Source organism: Acinonyx jubatus, chromosome A2 (genome assembly GCF_027475565.1).
Source record: "Acinonyx jubatus isolate Ajub_Pintada_27869175 chromosome A2, VMU_Ajub_asm_v1.0, whole genome shotgun sequence".
Lineage (NCBI taxonomy): Eukaryota > Metazoa > Chordata > Mammalia > Carnivora > Felidae > Acinonyx > Acinonyx jubatus.
The window spans coordinates 159,495,778-159,511,019 of record NC_069383.1 but is presented as its reverse complement, the minus strand read 5'-3'; the positions used below and the strand labels follow the sequence as shown (position 1 = coordinate 159,511,019).

Genomic DNA, 15,242 nt, shown 5'->3' with positions numbered 1-15,242 from the left:
CGTCGTGGGCGCCAAGCTGGGGCTGGGCCACGCAGGCTCCTGTCTCCCTCCTCATGGGGATCAGGGTGCGATGGGATGCATTTACTGTTCAGGCTGACGTTTGAGAGCCACCGCCCCCGTGTGGCCTCAGGCAGGCACCTGCAGGTGGTGGCCAGCCCACACCTGCCCCTCCCCGTGACAGGAGTCCTGGTGGGAAGGCAGAGGGGATCATGCTGTCCCTCTGGAAAGATCTAACAAAAATGGCAGTTTGCAGCCCCTGGGGCTTCATGGGACACCCACCGCATCGTTTCCCAAGGAAGTGACGTGGTGGGAAGAGCTGGGGTGGAGGCCACTTTGGGTGGACACGGGGCGCAGGAGAGACCCCCCTTGGAGCACCCTGCCCCACCTGTCCGTCCCTGGGGTTCACAGGTGGGGGGTGGGCCAGGCTCTGGGCCCTTAGCAGAGGCCCCCTTCCCAGCACTCGGGGCCACCAGGGAGATTGGGGGGGGGGGCGGTCACAGCAGCACCCACTCACCTGCCTGGAGACTCAGTTAATACAAGGCACCCAGGGCAGGGTGTCTGTGGGCAAACCACGTGAGCACCTGGATGCTAACGTGTCAGGTCACGGGTGCCCCAACAGGCTGGTGTCTTTGTGGGCCCGGGCTGTGTGGGAACACTGCTGGGTGGTCAAGGAGAAGCCCCACCTGCAGTGTGGCCACACCCCCTGCTCAGCCTCTTCAGGTCTTCATTCCCAGGAGCTGGGCCTCAACGGGTTCTCTTGGGACCCAGGGAGTACACATGGCAGCAAACTGGGGAGCAGGGAGGCTGGTGGGCCTGGAGGATGGCCCAGAGGCCAGCCATGGCTCCTTGTCAAGGAGGCTGACGCCCCAAGACCACGGGGACAGGTCTGAACGGAAGGGGGCCGCGCTGGAGCGGGGAGGACTGGCGGTGCTCCCACACCTCAGCCCCCTGCGGAGGGCTGCTTCTCCCCGGGCCACGGCTGCCCTGGCCTCGCCACCACCCCCAGTGTGATCATCATCTGGAGCATCCTCAGAGGGGACCAGGGCGGGCTTGTGGGCTGGGCTCCTCTGTGCGGGGCCACGTTGCTTGCCCAGGAGGAGCCTCAGCATCCCTGAAGCCACCACCCCAGCTGCGGGGCAGGGGAGTGTCCTGCACTCTTCCACAGGCCTGACCCCTGCATGCAGCAGGTGGGAACATCAGCTCGGGGGGCTCCTATGGCATCCCAGCCACGCAGGTCCTGTGGAGGGGAGTCTGCGGGGCCCTGAGCGTGGCGTCCAGGCCTCCCCCAGGTCCTACTGCAGCAGGGGGTGTGGCGGGGGGGCCCCGCCTGGGGAGGGGAGCCACGGGAGTCTCCCCGTAATCCACCATCACAGCACCGGCATCGGGCAGACGATCCTCAAACAAAACCCCAAACCCTCAATACGAACACTCCGTCCGCTCACCTCCGACGCTTTTATTGCTGGAATCAGGTCTTAAGTTCTAAGACGGTTCTGAAAGATCCCGTGGTGAGGAAACGCAATCATCGTAAAAGCAATTGTCGGGTGGACTAAGATGATGGTCACGATTAACAAAGACGCGCACAGATTCCACAGAAATAGTATCTGTTCAGCCACCGACCACACAAGGAGAACTGGGCTCTACCCAGGGGTGACCTCCTGCTGGCCAGACATGTACCGCCACTGCCCCGCTGCGTGGCACGACCGAGAAATGCTCTCCGCCCTGTGGCGGGGAGCCCCGGCTGCTGCCACGTGGCTGAGCGGAAACTCCTCACCGCGAGGGGCACCTGGCGGTCACATCGCCCAGCACAAGGGCCCAGGAATGTTCTCTTTACGACAGGACAGGGACCTAAAGTCAACTTTTCTAAAGTGCTCTGATAACGTCTCGGTACGACACGAACACTGATTAGAGACGTGGCACAGGTCGGCTCCGCTGTGTCACAGGACCAAGGGAGACCGCTTTTCCTTGCTCCTCGAGGAGGAGGACACAGTCGAGAGCAGGGGAGAGGAGGGAGCAGGCGGGGTTTCTCGGAGAGGCCCGGGAACATCACACCGTTTCCTGTGCTTGGGAGGGGTTCGCGACTGCTGCTTTCGGTTCCTCCGTCAGGAACGCCTGTGTCGCCCCACCCTGCAGCGCCCCCGCTCCTTGGTCAGCGAGGGACCCAAGTCCTGCCGCCAATGCCTTGGAAGCGACTGGGCTCTGGGCTCGGTGGCGGGGCCAGGGGTGCAAAGGCTGCGGGATCCCCACTCACCCACCCGGCACCCAGAGTTCCTCCAGAGCTGAAGTGTGGCTCTGCCCCGTGTGCCACCCCTGACCGTTCCTGGACATCTAACCCCCCCCCCGCCCCCGCCGTCCACAGCTGTGCGGCTGGACTGTGGGGTGGGGGGGAGCTGCCCTCCAGGGAAAGTGGACAGTAAGCTAGCATGGCTCACTGGGCATGAGGCACCCACGGCCATCGGGCCACCTGAAGTCCCCTGGCCACACGTGACCCCTCTAGCATCTCACCCTCGTCTGCCAGGGCAGGGCAGTCCCACCACTCTGTCCCCTAAACCAGCACCTGCCCCTCAGTGAGGGACACCTGTCCCGGGGGCTTCCTCCCTGTGGCCCCAGGAACACCAGCCCATCTCATGGGGGCTGGGGACCCCCTGCTAGGAGCGGGACCCTCAGGAGTGCACGGGTCCTGCCTCAAGCTCTCGATTTGCCTTCTCCGGACAGGCTGAACGCCCAGAGAACAGCTGGTGCCCTTGAATCCCACGGAATCATGCCAACTGGGTGAGGTTCCTCTGGGAAGCACAAAGTTGAGCAACAGCAGATTTGAAAAACCTCTGTCAAATTAAAATGAGTTATGGCCCGCCCCTTCCGGAACCTATAGAACCTGTCTACGGTGCCACTGGCCATCCCCTTCATTCGCCCTGCCCTGTAGCCCTCTGTCCCCAGGCGGGCTGTGTGCCACCCCTGGTCTGAGCTCACGCCCTCGGCCTTGAGGTTCACCGTGAACACATGCAGGTTTCTGCCTTGGAAGCTGATTCTGCTGACACCACCCACCCCTCCTGGTGCCCTAATGACACGTTCCAGCGTCTCCTGGGGGCTGCGGAGCCTGGCCCAGGGCCAGCACCTCCTCCTTAGACTGGGGTCTGGCCTGTCACTAGGCTTCTTGCGTCGGGCAGTCCCTGGGAACGATGGCGTGGAGTTGCTCTCTCCCTACTCACGTGGGGTGCTACAACTGAACACAGCTCCTTAGGTCAGCTCTGGCTCACCCTTCCATTACACACTTTCCTTTCTGTATCAAAAAAAGAAGTTTAGAAAGTTACCCAGGCACCATTGTTAATCCTACAGAAAGAGCCTCGAGACGACAGGCCCGCCCTGGCCCAGACCCCAGCCCCAGCCATGCGGTCGCTGGTGTTGGTCTGCTAGGAAGGGGGGAGGGACAACTGGGCTGCTCCCCGGAGAGCAGGACAGGGAGGGGTCTGCACCTGGAGCCACAGCCCCTCTAGAAGAAGATGACGTCTTCCTTGCCGGCTTCTTCCTTGTCCAATGGCGTGGTGGGCAGTGGCAAGAAGGATGGGGGCACGGGTGCGCCCCCGGGCTTGGAGCCCTCAGGGGGCACGTCGGCTGGGGCTGAGCCGCAGGGGTCTGGAAGAGAGGGCGGGTGGCGGGTGTCGGCAGCTGCCGGGCATCACAGCAGCCCCGCTGTCCCGGGGGGCCGGGCTCACCTGGGAGAGGCGTGGAGCCGTGGCTGCCTGGCAGGACGGGGCTCAGCGAGCGGCGGTTCCGAGAGGCGCCCTCGTCCTTGCCCATGAGCTTGCCGAGAAGCAGCTGCTGCTTCAGGTCGAAGGAGGCTGAGGGCAGAAGGGCACGGCCCGGGGTGTCTGGCCTCGCTCCAGGCACACAAGCAGCCCCCCTCCAACCCCTCCTTGGCTCTTCCCCCAGACGGCCGAGGGAGGACGCCGGCACCCATGACCAAGGATGGCCCCAGGGACAGCGAGGCCGGACTACAGTGCGCCGCTGGAGAGAGACCCCGTGACCCCTGAGTCCCAGCAGTCCTGGGACACAGGCCCTGCTCCTCAGGGAACACCCCAGGGCTGGCTCCCCTCAGCCAGAGCCTGCATGCTGACAGCACCCAAGGGAGCCCCCCCGGGCTTTCCCTACCGGGGACCACTCGCTGCAGAGTGCTCTGTGCGAGGACCTCGGTGTCCCCTCTGTGGACTGAGGACCCCGTAGAGATGTGGGTGCTAGTGTCGGCACTGGCTGGGGGCTCGGTGGGAGTGTTAGCACTGCTTGCCTCGATGTCCCTCAGTGACCCAGGCTCTCTGACCTCTCCTCCTTGGTCACCCCTTTGCAGGGGCCCACTTTCTGAACTGCCAAGAGGTTCCCTCATCCCCAGTCCCAGTGTGAGGGCCGGGGTAGGAAAAGGACATGGGGTTTGATGTTTTAATTTTGCTTCTTGGGCTGGAAGACCACATGGGGACAGGTCGTCTCGGTAGCCTGGTGTCACCAGCTGTGCCTTCCGGTTTCCTCCTGGTGCCCCTTCCAGGGAACAGCCCCGGGGTCCCATTTTGGTTTGCTCCCAAGAAGCCGCTTTGGTCTCACAAACGGTGGTGAGTGGACCGGGTGGGCACCTGAGATCACCCGTCACCTAGAGCCCTCCAGGACTCCGCGGCCTCAGCTCCGCCCCCCCACTCCGGGCTCACCCGAGCTGTCCCAGCGCTGGGAGCCCCTGCTCTTGCCGCCCTTGTCCTTGCCGCCCTTGGTGGAGGCGGCCAGCTTGGTGGGGATTTGCTGCTGCACGGCCGCCTGCCTCTGGATCTGGTTGGTGGCGCTGAGCAGCTGGATGGGCACGTCGCTCTTGGCCGGCCGACCCTCCGCCGGGGTGCTGTCCCGGCGAGCCACCTCGGGGCGCTCTGGGAACTCGGGGCCCGAGCTGGACAGCAGCAGGCTCGCCCGGGGTCCTGGCGCTTTGGCGAGGCCGGTGGGCCCTTCCAGCCCTTCCCCGTTGAAGCTGGGAACGTGGCTTGGGGGCTGGGCCTGAAAGAGGGACAGACGCCACATCCCAGAGCTGTCCCTTCTGCTGGAGATCACGTCCCACCCCCCACAGCCGCTGTCCCCAGATCTGCAGTGTCCAGGGCCGGTCTCGCCCACTTGCCCCACCCAACCTCCTCTGGGTCCGGGGGTCACCTAAGCGCGCGCGGCTGGGAGGTTCTGTTGGGGGGCGGGGCCGGCGCCGGCCCCCCGGGTCGCCACTTACTGCTGCAGGCACGCGCACCCAAGATTACACTTAGTCGCGCCCGCGCGCGTGCGCACGGCACTTATGCTGACACGCGTCGGGGCTCACGCGCCCGCGCCCGGCGCGCCGCCCCGCCCCGCCCCTCACCTCGGCCAGCGCGTCGGGCGGCAGCGCCCCGGGCGCCGTGTTCTGCTTCTTGAGGCGCCGCTGCTGCTCCAGCTGCTCGCGCTCCCGCTCCACGGCGCGCTGCGCCTCCCGCAGCCGCTCCAGGTCGTGCTGGTAGGCGCGCCGCTGCCGCTCCAGCTGCTCGCGCTCCTGGCCCAGCCGCTCCTGCAGCTGCAGCGACTCTTCCTCGCGCTGCCGCAGCCGCGCCGAAGCCACGTCGAGCTCCTGCCGCTGGCGCTCCCGCTCGCGCTCCCAGCGCTGCTGCTCCAGCCGCAGCCGGCCCTGCTGCTTCTGCACGCCCGCCAGCTCCTCCCGCTGCTTCTCGAAGTTGCGCTGGCGCTCCTGCTCCAGCAGCAGGTTCCCGCGCGTGGACTGCAGCCGCAGCTGCTTCTCGCGCTCCTGGAGGGCGGCCCTCTGCATCTCCACGTAGCTGTCCTGCTGGGCGATGACGGCCTGCGGGGGGCGAGGCGGGGCGTGGGGGGAGGCCCCGATGTTAGGAGGCGGCTGGCCCTTCTCCAGACCCTAGCCTCCGGCAGGAAAAGGGCCCGGGCGCAGCCCCTGTACCTGGAGGCTTAGCAGCAGCTGGGACAGCGTCTGGATCCGCTGCACGAGCTGTGGAGAGGGAGAGAGACGCGGGCTCCCTGCACGAAGCTGCGCGGGGCGTGCATGCCGACCCCCGGGGAGATGGACGAGCCCCGAGCCTACCTCCAGCTCCAGGACGGCGGGCAGACGGGGGCCAGACTCCGCACCTGGCACCGTGACCTGTGGAGGCAACAGCGTCAGACTTGAAGAGCTAAGGACCTGCTGATTAGTGACCAACAGGTCCTTCTCCTCCCAGCCCCGCCTGGTCCTGTGACTCGCGTTGAGTCTTGGCATCTGGGAAACGACTGCCCAGGGCAGCCTTCCTGGAGGCGGGAAGGCGGCTGTCGTGGGCTCACCCTGCGGAGGCTCACTCGGGTCACACAGCGGGTGGCAGAGGAAGCCTCAGCCGCAGCCCTGCTCGGGCCCCAGTGCGCCCCAGCCTCCGGGCACCAGGACACTTGTACAGACCCAATGCTGGCGGGCCCCGCAGGGTCTCTCCTCTGCTGAGGCGGCTACAGCTACTGCCCTGGGCCTGTCCCCTCTCTCATCCCATTCCCGGCCATCGTGGGCCACTCCCAGGGACAGCGTGTTGCCCGCTAGATGGAAAAACTAGACCACGCAAGCACAGGCTGTTCACACTGGGCAACAGTAACGAAAAGGGCTTGGGCGGCCCTGGACCTGGCTACGGGAGCGACATACCACAGGTGGTGGCTCCTCAGAGGCCCCCGGGGTGTCGCCGGGCCTGGAGTCTGGGCTGCTCACCGGGCCTTGCCAGTCTCGGGGGCCAGGGTCGTTGCTGCAGACCTTCTTAAAACTGCCGTCTGAAAACCCCAATCCAGGTGCGTGAGGGGGCTGGAGGTCCCCCAGGAGTCCGGACAGGGCCCCACAACCCCGGAACCCAGGTAGGAAATTGTGGCCAGGCCGCTACCCTTGGGCTTGTGCCAAAATGGCAGCATCGGAGACACACGCCAGCAGGAAAGGGAGGGGCTGGTCTGTCTGCCGCTGTCGGAGCATGACCGACAACACCCTGAAGGTTCCAGAACCTCACCACAGAGGGTTTATAATCGTTGAGGGGAAGCAGCAGCAGAGACACCCAGCAATAAATGCCTCGGCTTTGCAAAGGGAACGTTCCAAGCTGTCCCGAGAAGCCCCACTCACTCTTGCCGGGGCTGCTCACGGTGTCGCAGCCCCCGAAGGTGTCTGCCCTGCGGGGCAGGCCTGCGGAGCCTCCCCCATCTTCCGCCTGACCGTTGGCGCTGGCCAGCTGCCTGCAGAGCAGGTTCTGGATGTCCTCAACTGTGGAAGGAGATGGGAGGAAGCGAGTTGCCCTGTGGAACCACGCGGGGCACGGGGATCGGGGCCTAGAAGCTTGCAGGGCCTGGGTCACAGTCTTCTAATTTCTGTTGCGGGACTTCAGCCCCCCGCTCTATGCATTCCCCTAACTTCAGGTACTGCAGCCAGGACAGGCCAATGCATGTCTGCAGGTCAGGCTGGACTTCGGGGCAGCCTGTGGGAGGGGCCGGGGAAGAACTCGGGTGTGCGCTTGTGTGTCAGGGGTGCACACAGAAGGTCGGAGGCCATGGGAGGGTGGCCTCTGGGGGCAGGTCTGGTCACACAAAGTGCTTTAGGACAAACAGGCTTTGGCCAGTGAGGCGGTGGGGAGAACATTCCAGGCCCAGGCACAGGATATGAGAGGGTCCTCAGGGGGCCAAGAACAATGGCCCCCGAAGAAATGTGAGGAAGCAGAAGGTCAGTGTGGCCGGAGGACACGAGGCGGAGCAGAAGTGGAGTCCACAAGGGACCCCCCCTGGTCTCTGTTCCCTTCACTCTGAAGGAAAGGTCTGGAGGGCAGCCGTCTCTCTCGTTTGTCACTGAGAGCGCAGTTGCCAGCTGTCCGTCTGGACCCAGTGAGCACTGGCCGGCTGGCCTGACCCAGGCTGGGCCTCGTGCGGAGCTGGCCCAGCAGCTGTGTGGGGGCCGCCGGGGGCTCCAGCAAGGACCCTGACAGCTCCACGAGGCGGGCCTGGCAGCAGAGTGCTCACGGAGGGCAGGAGACTGGCCAGCGCCCCGCTGTGGTCGCTGTGTTCAGAAGCCTCCTCCCCCCAGAGGTGGGGTTCCAGGCCCAGGGGCAGGAGCCCTCTGAAATGACCCACCAAATGTGGATACGTGCATGATCTCTGGGGAGATCACTGGTGCCCCACTTCTCAGAGAGGAGGGCCTCTTGAGGGTGGGGAACCCATCTCGGTCGACTTCAGATCCTAGGGGACTGGCGTGGTGCCTCGTGTAGCAGGTGCTCGGGAGAAGGTGCTGAGTCTGCCGGGTGTCAGTGCTGCTCCTGGGAGAATGCCCGCCCCAGCCAGACAGAAGTGCGTCCCAGACAGGGTGGCAAGTTGGCCACACTGGGTCACGTGCCGTCCTGGGGTCCCCCCGAGAACCACCCCCCACCCCGGGTGGAACTGTGGCGGCAGCAGCAGCCAGGTGCCCAGTGAGGGCCCCCAGGCTCGGCTCCTTACTCTCACTCATGGCCGACTTGAGAATCAGCTCCCCCTGCACGGTCTCGGAGGGGTCCCCTCCTCGGAAGAGGAGCCGTGACGGAGCGACGTCTTCCAGCCCGCTCGTCTCGGCCATCTCCAGGTAGATCTGCTGCTTCTCGCTGAGGCTCTGCGCAATCTGCTGGTCTTTCAGGTTCAGTCGCTCTGCAAAGGGATGGGGGGCGGGGGGGTGGGAAGCGGTCGGCCTTCCAGGATCATTTCTCCCAGGAGTGGGCTCTGGGAGGCCCCTGCAAGGGGTGGGGGGGCTGGACTCTGGGGACCCTGGCTGACCCGCGGCCCACCCTTCCAACAGCCCACAGGGAAGGTGAGGGCACAGGCCTGCCTTCTGATTGTTCGCCCCAGCTATGAGAAACTAAACACCATGGGGTACACGCGAGGACTTTCACGGGCCGATTTATTAGTTTGGGCCAAAGTGAGAATGTTCAAAGACTTAGTTTTCCTATCCTGAGCGTGTTCTGTCAGGCATTTAGGCCAAACTCCTTGCAGGTCTCTGGGTTTTATGCATTTTTTGTAGTTGCGGCCACGGCAAAGCTCTCACTGGTGACTGCTAGAATACACGTGTCATGTTCAGCTGCATCTCACAGCCTCCCGTAGTTTTCTGGTTGATTCTATTAGATTTTCTAGGCAAATAATCATGTCACACGTGAAACACAATTCTGTCCCTTCCCTTCCAGTCATGATCTGACTTCTGCTCCTCCCCTTATCACCCAGGCCGGAGCTCGCAGGATAAAGGTAATAATGGGGACAGGGGCTGGCCCAGCCTTGCTTCTGATTTTGAGGAGCGTCCCTGAGGTCCCAGTGTTAAAGATGAGATCAGCTTTTGATCCAAAATGGGAACGAATATCTCCATAAAGAAAGCACCTATTTCTAACGCAATCTTGTCACGAACGTGTAAGGAACAGATATCGTTGTAGGACTGTGGCATCCACAGCGGTGTGTCCACGGACATGTGCCTAGCACAGGGTGTGTGTTACATAACCATCCCGCAGAAATAAAGAGTCTGAATGAATACGGCATTAGCGTTGTGCTCTCGGGGTCAGTGGGATTTTCCACCCCTTTCTTCTGGACATTTTTATTAATCAGTGCCCTTGAACGTATGCCTCTCCCTACAAAAAGAAATAAAATATAAACTGCCTAATTTTACGTGCTTACTGTCTAAATGCTACCTAATTTAAAAATAAGTGACTCAGTGAGAGGAAGGAGAGAAGCCGACTGAGACCACAAAGTACTGGGAACCGTTGTTGGCAGTGACCTCACTTCAGTCCCACAGGAGTCTGTTAAAGCCGGGAGAAGAATGGATAAGCACATAGGTGCATCTGTACAATGCAACAGTATTCAGCCTTAGGAAGGAAGGAAACACACACCCTACAACATGGCTGAACCTGAAGCATCATGGTCCGTGGAATCAGCCAGACACAAGAGGGGAGAGATCGCAGGACTCTCTATACACAAGATCCCCAAGACAGGCCAATTCATAGAAACAGAAAGCAGAGCAGAGGTTACCAGGGGCTAAGGGAAGAAGGAGCAGGGAGTGACAGCTAATGGGCGCGGGGTTTTTTTGTGGAGAGCTGAAAATGGTCTGAAATTGTGGTGACAGTTGCACAATCTTGTGATATACACCCGAAGCCACTGCATGGTATGCTTTAAGTGGGTAAACTGTGTAGTGTGTGAATTATGTCTCAATAAAGTAGCTGGAAAAAAAATTAAAACAGGGCAGGGGGAGCCGAGGTCCCCAACCACAAAGCCAGGGCTGGTCTCGGTCTGCCAGGCTCCAGAAGGAGGCTGTGGGGTCCCGTGCTATTCCAAGTCCCCTTGGGGCTTTTGTGTACATGACCTGGGACACCCACAGCGAGCTCCTTCCTGGACAGGGACGGAGGGAGAGGGCAGTGTGTGTGGCGAAGCGCGAGTGTCTCGAGGTGGCCCCGAGTGCCACCCTCTCCCTTTCTCATACCCCCTCCTGCCGATCGCCAGCTCATGACAAAACCTCACTGCAAAGGCCCCACAGAGCTGTAGGACACGAGACAGCCCACAGGAGTCACTCCGTGGCCAATCCCAGTGGGAAGGAACAGAGATGCCGCTCATGGTCCCTGGCCCACTGCCTCAAGACGGTGCTGTGGAGCCTTCTGACCACACGAGGGACACATCGTGGGAGTCAGAGGTCCAGACTGACTCCCCTTACCTTGGAAGTCCCTCAGCCTCAGGGCGCGGGCCTCAACCACCTTCCTCTCCTCTTCGGCCTCGCTGAAGGGCCCCTCCTCCTCGTCGGGACAGCTGCAGGGAGAATGGGCAGATGGGTGAGAACGCCTCACGGGCAGGCTGGCCTCAGTGACGGGCCCTGAGAGCTCTGTCTGCAGAACCGGCTGCCGAGAACGTCTCGTTCTGTGGGTGACTTAGCTTGCTAACGGTGTGGGAGAAAAATGAGGGAGAAGAGAACGGCAGCCACCGGCATTCATCCCGTCTCTCAGGGTCCACACGTAACCAGCCACGGGTTTACGTGCCCGGTCACGACGCGGGAGAGGAGACTGAGGACAGCTCACTTCCGGGGGACCTGCAGAACTGGCATCGGGTATGGGGGGAGCTCTGGGCAGGCTAAGGGTCCGGGAAGCTGCCAGGTGTAAAGAGAGGGAGCAGCAGGCTGGCTGGGTCCTGAGGGGTCCCCTGGCCTGAGGAAGAAGGACGGGACACCACATCCTGCTCCAACAGGCCCGGCCCCCTGTCGGGTGTCATTCGTCGCATCCCACCAACACCCAAAGTTAGAACCGCCTGGGCCCGCAACCCCCGGCCAGCAACGTCGCGGCCCCTTTAGCAACTGACAGGTTGGGCTGTTGTCGGAAGGTGCCAGAATGGTGCCTGCCACATGTCCCTTTTAGACGAGGGGGATGGACAAAGCACCGAGGCGGAATGAGGGAGAGGAAAGGCAGAGGGGTCTCCGGCCGACCTGTGACCTCTAGTGCTCTCTCAGGCCCTTCAAGGCCACAGCTGACTGGGTGGCTGTCAAAGCCCAAGGCTACACGGCTGGGGGGTCGGGTCGGGAGGGGGCGCACACACGGGCCCTTCTCACTTCTCAACGGCCCTTCTGATGTGAGCCATCCAGGTGTTCCTCTCCTCTTTGGAGCTGGTGTAGATCTCGTACATCTCCGGGCCTCGCAGGGAGACGCTGATCAGGAACATGGCTTTCTCCTCGTTGGCCACTTCCCTCACGATGAGCTTTTGTAATGAGATGACCGGGCGCTTGGAGTCCTGTGTGGGTGCAATGCGGTGGTGAGGGGGTAGCTTCACCCTGCCGTATCTGAATGGCTGTCGCGCGCGTCTGAGGGGGAGGGGACGGGAGGCGGCAGGTGCCTCATCTATTTTCAAACAATGGAAAGCAGAGATATTTTGCCACGTGGGGAAAAAAGACACGACTGCAACGATCTCCTCGTATACTCTGTTTATCGTGCTTAAACACGTGTTTTATAACCAGTGATGCATGCCACTGGACAAAACCCAAGAGATACAAGGGTAGGTAGTGTATGATCACAAATGAATCTTCCTCCTGACTCTGTGCCCCAAACCGCCACAGCCAGGCAGTATTCCTCTCTGTGATCCTATGAGAGACGATGCTCTGACACAGCCCGGTAAAATGCACGTTAACTGGCAGTGATGGGCTGAACTGTGCCCCCCAAACCCTGATGTTAAAGCCCTAACCCTCCTGGCGCCTCAGAATGTGATTCTGTAGAGGTGGGGCCTTTACAGAGGTGCTTAAGGTAAGATGAAGTCATTAAGGGAGGGGGTCCCATCCAGTAGGTCTGGGGTCCTACTAAGAGAGGGGACGGTGCACACAGTCACACGGAGGGGACGCCATGTGAAGATACGGGGAGAGGATGGCAAGCCAATGAGAGAGGCCCCAGGAGAAACCAGCCCTATGCAGGCCAGGCTTGGCTCCCGTGACAAGGGTGTCCCGGGATCAGAGCGCCGTGGGGCCAAGATGCTCACAGCTCCCAGGGAGCAGCTGCCTGAGCTGGGGTCTTTGGTAGGGAAGGAAGGAGGGGATCTCCTGGCAAGGATGCGGGAGCCCCCGAACCCCCAAGCCCCTGAGAGAGGAAGAGTCACGGAGACAAGGAGGCTAAGACCAGACAGGATGTCAGCCCAAGGCCCTGAGGCCTCCTCAGGCAATCAGACAGGACCCTGGGTCTCGGAAAATTCTACTCCTGCCCTGTTGGAACCTCCTGGCCCCTGGGAGGACGTGGGACAGCGGGTGAACTTTCGGATGTGTCTTCCTGGCCGCCCTCCGACTCACCTTCACAGCCACCCCCTAACGTCCCAGAGGGCAGGACCTAACATCTGATGAGATGGGATACATACCACGGAGGCAAAGACGTATTTTTGATCCTTTTCTTGTAGCAGCAAAAGCACATCAGTCAGAAGGACAACGAGAACATCTAATGAGAAAGCACAGAAGGAAATGTCTCACAGGGTCGCAGGGCCACATGGGTCCTGCCAGGCAGACCCACGCGTCCAGGGAAGGCTCTAGCCCCAGGGCAGGGGGGCTGGTCGCTCAGCCTGGCGCCATGATGCTTCTGCAGGAGCCTGAGGGTTTCCGTCCACCTCACGGCTCTCCATCACCTCCTGGGTTCCAACACTTGGCACAGATCAGTGGCTGGAGGTTGCTGAACCTGCCATTCAGTCCCTGTTGTGATGGCACCTGCAGGCCTGGCCTCTGAGATTCTCTGGCTGATTCCTCAAACATGAATTGTGTCCCCCCCACCCCCTCCTGCTCCCAGGTCAGCGGGGACTTGAGCCAGGGACGTCGTGGCCTGCCCTCGGGCCCCTTGTCCCTGCGGGGACATCTGACAGCAGAGCCCTGGCACGTCTTGCACGGAGTGTCCAGCCAGAGCCCGTGTGTCTCAGAAAGCAGGAGCAGTGCCCTCTCCAGACACCCAGACCAGACGCCTCTCCCCACGAGTCCTCTCGCCTGCGGCCTGTGGGCTCCTCCTCGCAAGCATTTACTGCACTTCTCACTACTTCTGGCTTCCTTCCTTCTTTCTTCCTTTCTGCTCACTGGCTAGAGCCCCCGAGGGCACAGCCCTCCCACCACCCACCACCCACCTGGGTGTCGTGCACCCAGGAGGCGCTAAATTGCCGGCCGGATGCTCGCCCGTGCAAGCTACGACCAAGCACATCTGATCCCTGGCCACCTCAGGCACTCCCCGCCAACGATCTTGAAAGATGCTGGTGTCAACGGACAGGTTAGGAGGTTTCCAGAAGCTCGTGGTTTGGCCCGGGGAAACGCAGGCTGGAGGCCAGTGTGCTCTCTGGTCTGCAAGTGCACTGTGGGTTTTGGAGGCAGGGCCCACAGTACCCCCCGGGCAGTGAGCGGGAGGCTCGGCGACGCGGGGGGCCCTTCCGCGGCTGCCCCCCGGAGGCGGGGGCCCAGCCTTACCTTTCAGGCGCCCCGACGTGGTCTTCCAGCACAGCGTGCCCTCCAGATGCAGCTGCCGCTGTAACATGTCCTCCTTGCGGAAGGTCAGGCCGTTCTTGAGCTTGCTGGAGGACTTCAGGTCCACCCTCCCCGCGATCTCCCGGAGGCGCTGGCCTCGCTCGAACTCGCTGACCTTGGCGTCCACTCGTGAGATGATGTCTCTGATGAGCTTCAGGGCCTGGCTCAGGTCTCTGTGGTCCTCGCTGCCGGCTGCCACACACCGCAGGGTTAGCGCCTTCCTGTGTCCCCATTCACAAACACGACAGAGGCGGACGTGCTATGGGCTCTACGAGGTGCGCTCCCTGAAGCCACTGCTCAGAGGACCCTCAAGAATCACCTCCCAACCCGCGCCTGGATGTAAATGCTTCTCCAGATAAAGGCGGCGGCATCTGGTTCCCGCTGAGACACAGCCTCCACTGAACGTGGAAGCCGACGCGTGACTGAGAGACAGAAGCGGCCCTGCCTAGCCCTGCTGCCTGCCCCTCCTCGGTGAACGCCCCCCGCCCCCAACCCCGTGCCCACCAGCTCTGCCCAGAAGACTCCCTCCACCTCCCACCATCACCCAGAGTTGGGTGATCCAAGAATCTGCTCATTCTCGCAGGGCCCGAGTCTCCTGGGGGTGGGGCTTGTGTGGTCAGGCCCTGGCCTCTGAGAACCCCGGGCTGGCCTGTGGGCCCTTTCTCCTCCGCCCGCCCAGGTTCCAGGCACGTGACACGAAGGCCATCTCTGTGCCCGTCGGGACCAACATTCATCTACTCCCTGGATGACGACCCAGGGCCTTCTGTGGCCCGGCCTGTGCCAGGGGCTGCGGGGTGACAGCGGGCAAGTAAGACCGGCACCCCATCTTTCTTGAGTCGGAAACCCCACAACCCAGCACGGTGGATTCGGCATGGTGGCAGCTCAGCTAATGACTGCTGAGCCGCCATCGCGGCTCCAAAGTCTCTCCTCCAGAGAACCAGGGAGGGAGCACAGAGGGGGTGCTTCTCCAACCCACTGCTAACACGGGGCAGGAAGACCGAGATCGCCCCTCCAAGCGGCAGTGGGTGAGGCCGCGAGGAGAGCTACTGTACCTTCTGTGTTCTGAATAATGCGCTCCACCAGCACCGGGTACTTGGTTATGCGCTGCGTGACCAGGAGGATACATTCCTGCACACCAAGCCGCCGCACGATGGAAAAGTTGCCGATTTTCTAGGCAATGGGAAACAAAATGCCCCGCTGGCACCCTGGCTCCTGCCAAATCAGCTGGGGGCACCTTCCTTTT

General features: G+C 62.2%; 1 protein-coding gene across 2 annotated transcripts in view; it reads right to left on the bottom strand.

Moving 5' to 3' along the window:
* Nucleotides 1–1,438: 1,438 nt before the first annotated feature.
* Nucleotides 1,439–15,242, bottom strand: part of ARHGEF18 (Rho/Rac guanine nucleotide exchange factor 18) — an 81,059-nt gene continuing 67,255 nt past the window's right edge. For both annotated transcript variants that reach the window (XM_027050111.2, XM_027050112.2), the window contains 14 exons: nucleotides 15,052–15,169; nucleotides 13,943–14,191; nucleotides 12,865–12,941; nucleotides 11,582–11,760; nucleotides 10,700–10,791; nucleotides 8,482–8,664; nucleotides 7,127–7,264; nucleotides 6,668–6,789; nucleotides 6,092–6,148; nucleotides 5,951–5,998; nucleotides 5,369–5,839; nucleotides 4,689–5,022; nucleotides 3,711–3,836; nucleotides 1,439–3,630 (listed from right to left, as the gene is read on the bottom strand). In XM_027050111.2, the coding sequence (XP_026905912.2) occupies nucleotides 3,488–3,630; nucleotides 3,711–3,836; nucleotides 4,689–5,022; nucleotides 5,369–5,839; nucleotides 5,951–5,998; nucleotides 6,092–6,148; nucleotides 6,668–6,789; nucleotides 7,127–7,264; nucleotides 8,482–8,664; nucleotides 10,700–10,791; nucleotides 11,582–11,760; nucleotides 12,865–12,941; nucleotides 13,943–14,191; nucleotides 15,052–15,169 (2,337 nt within the window). In that variant the 3' untranslated portion in view covers nucleotides 1,439–3,487. The remainder of the gene's footprint in view (nucleotides 3,631–3,710; nucleotides 3,837–4,688; nucleotides 5,023–5,368; nucleotides 5,840–5,950; nucleotides 5,999–6,091; nucleotides 6,149–6,667; nucleotides 6,790–7,126; nucleotides 7,265–8,481; nucleotides 8,665–10,699; nucleotides 10,792–11,581; nucleotides 11,761–12,864; nucleotides 12,942–13,942; nucleotides 14,192–15,051; nucleotides 15,170–15,242) is intronic.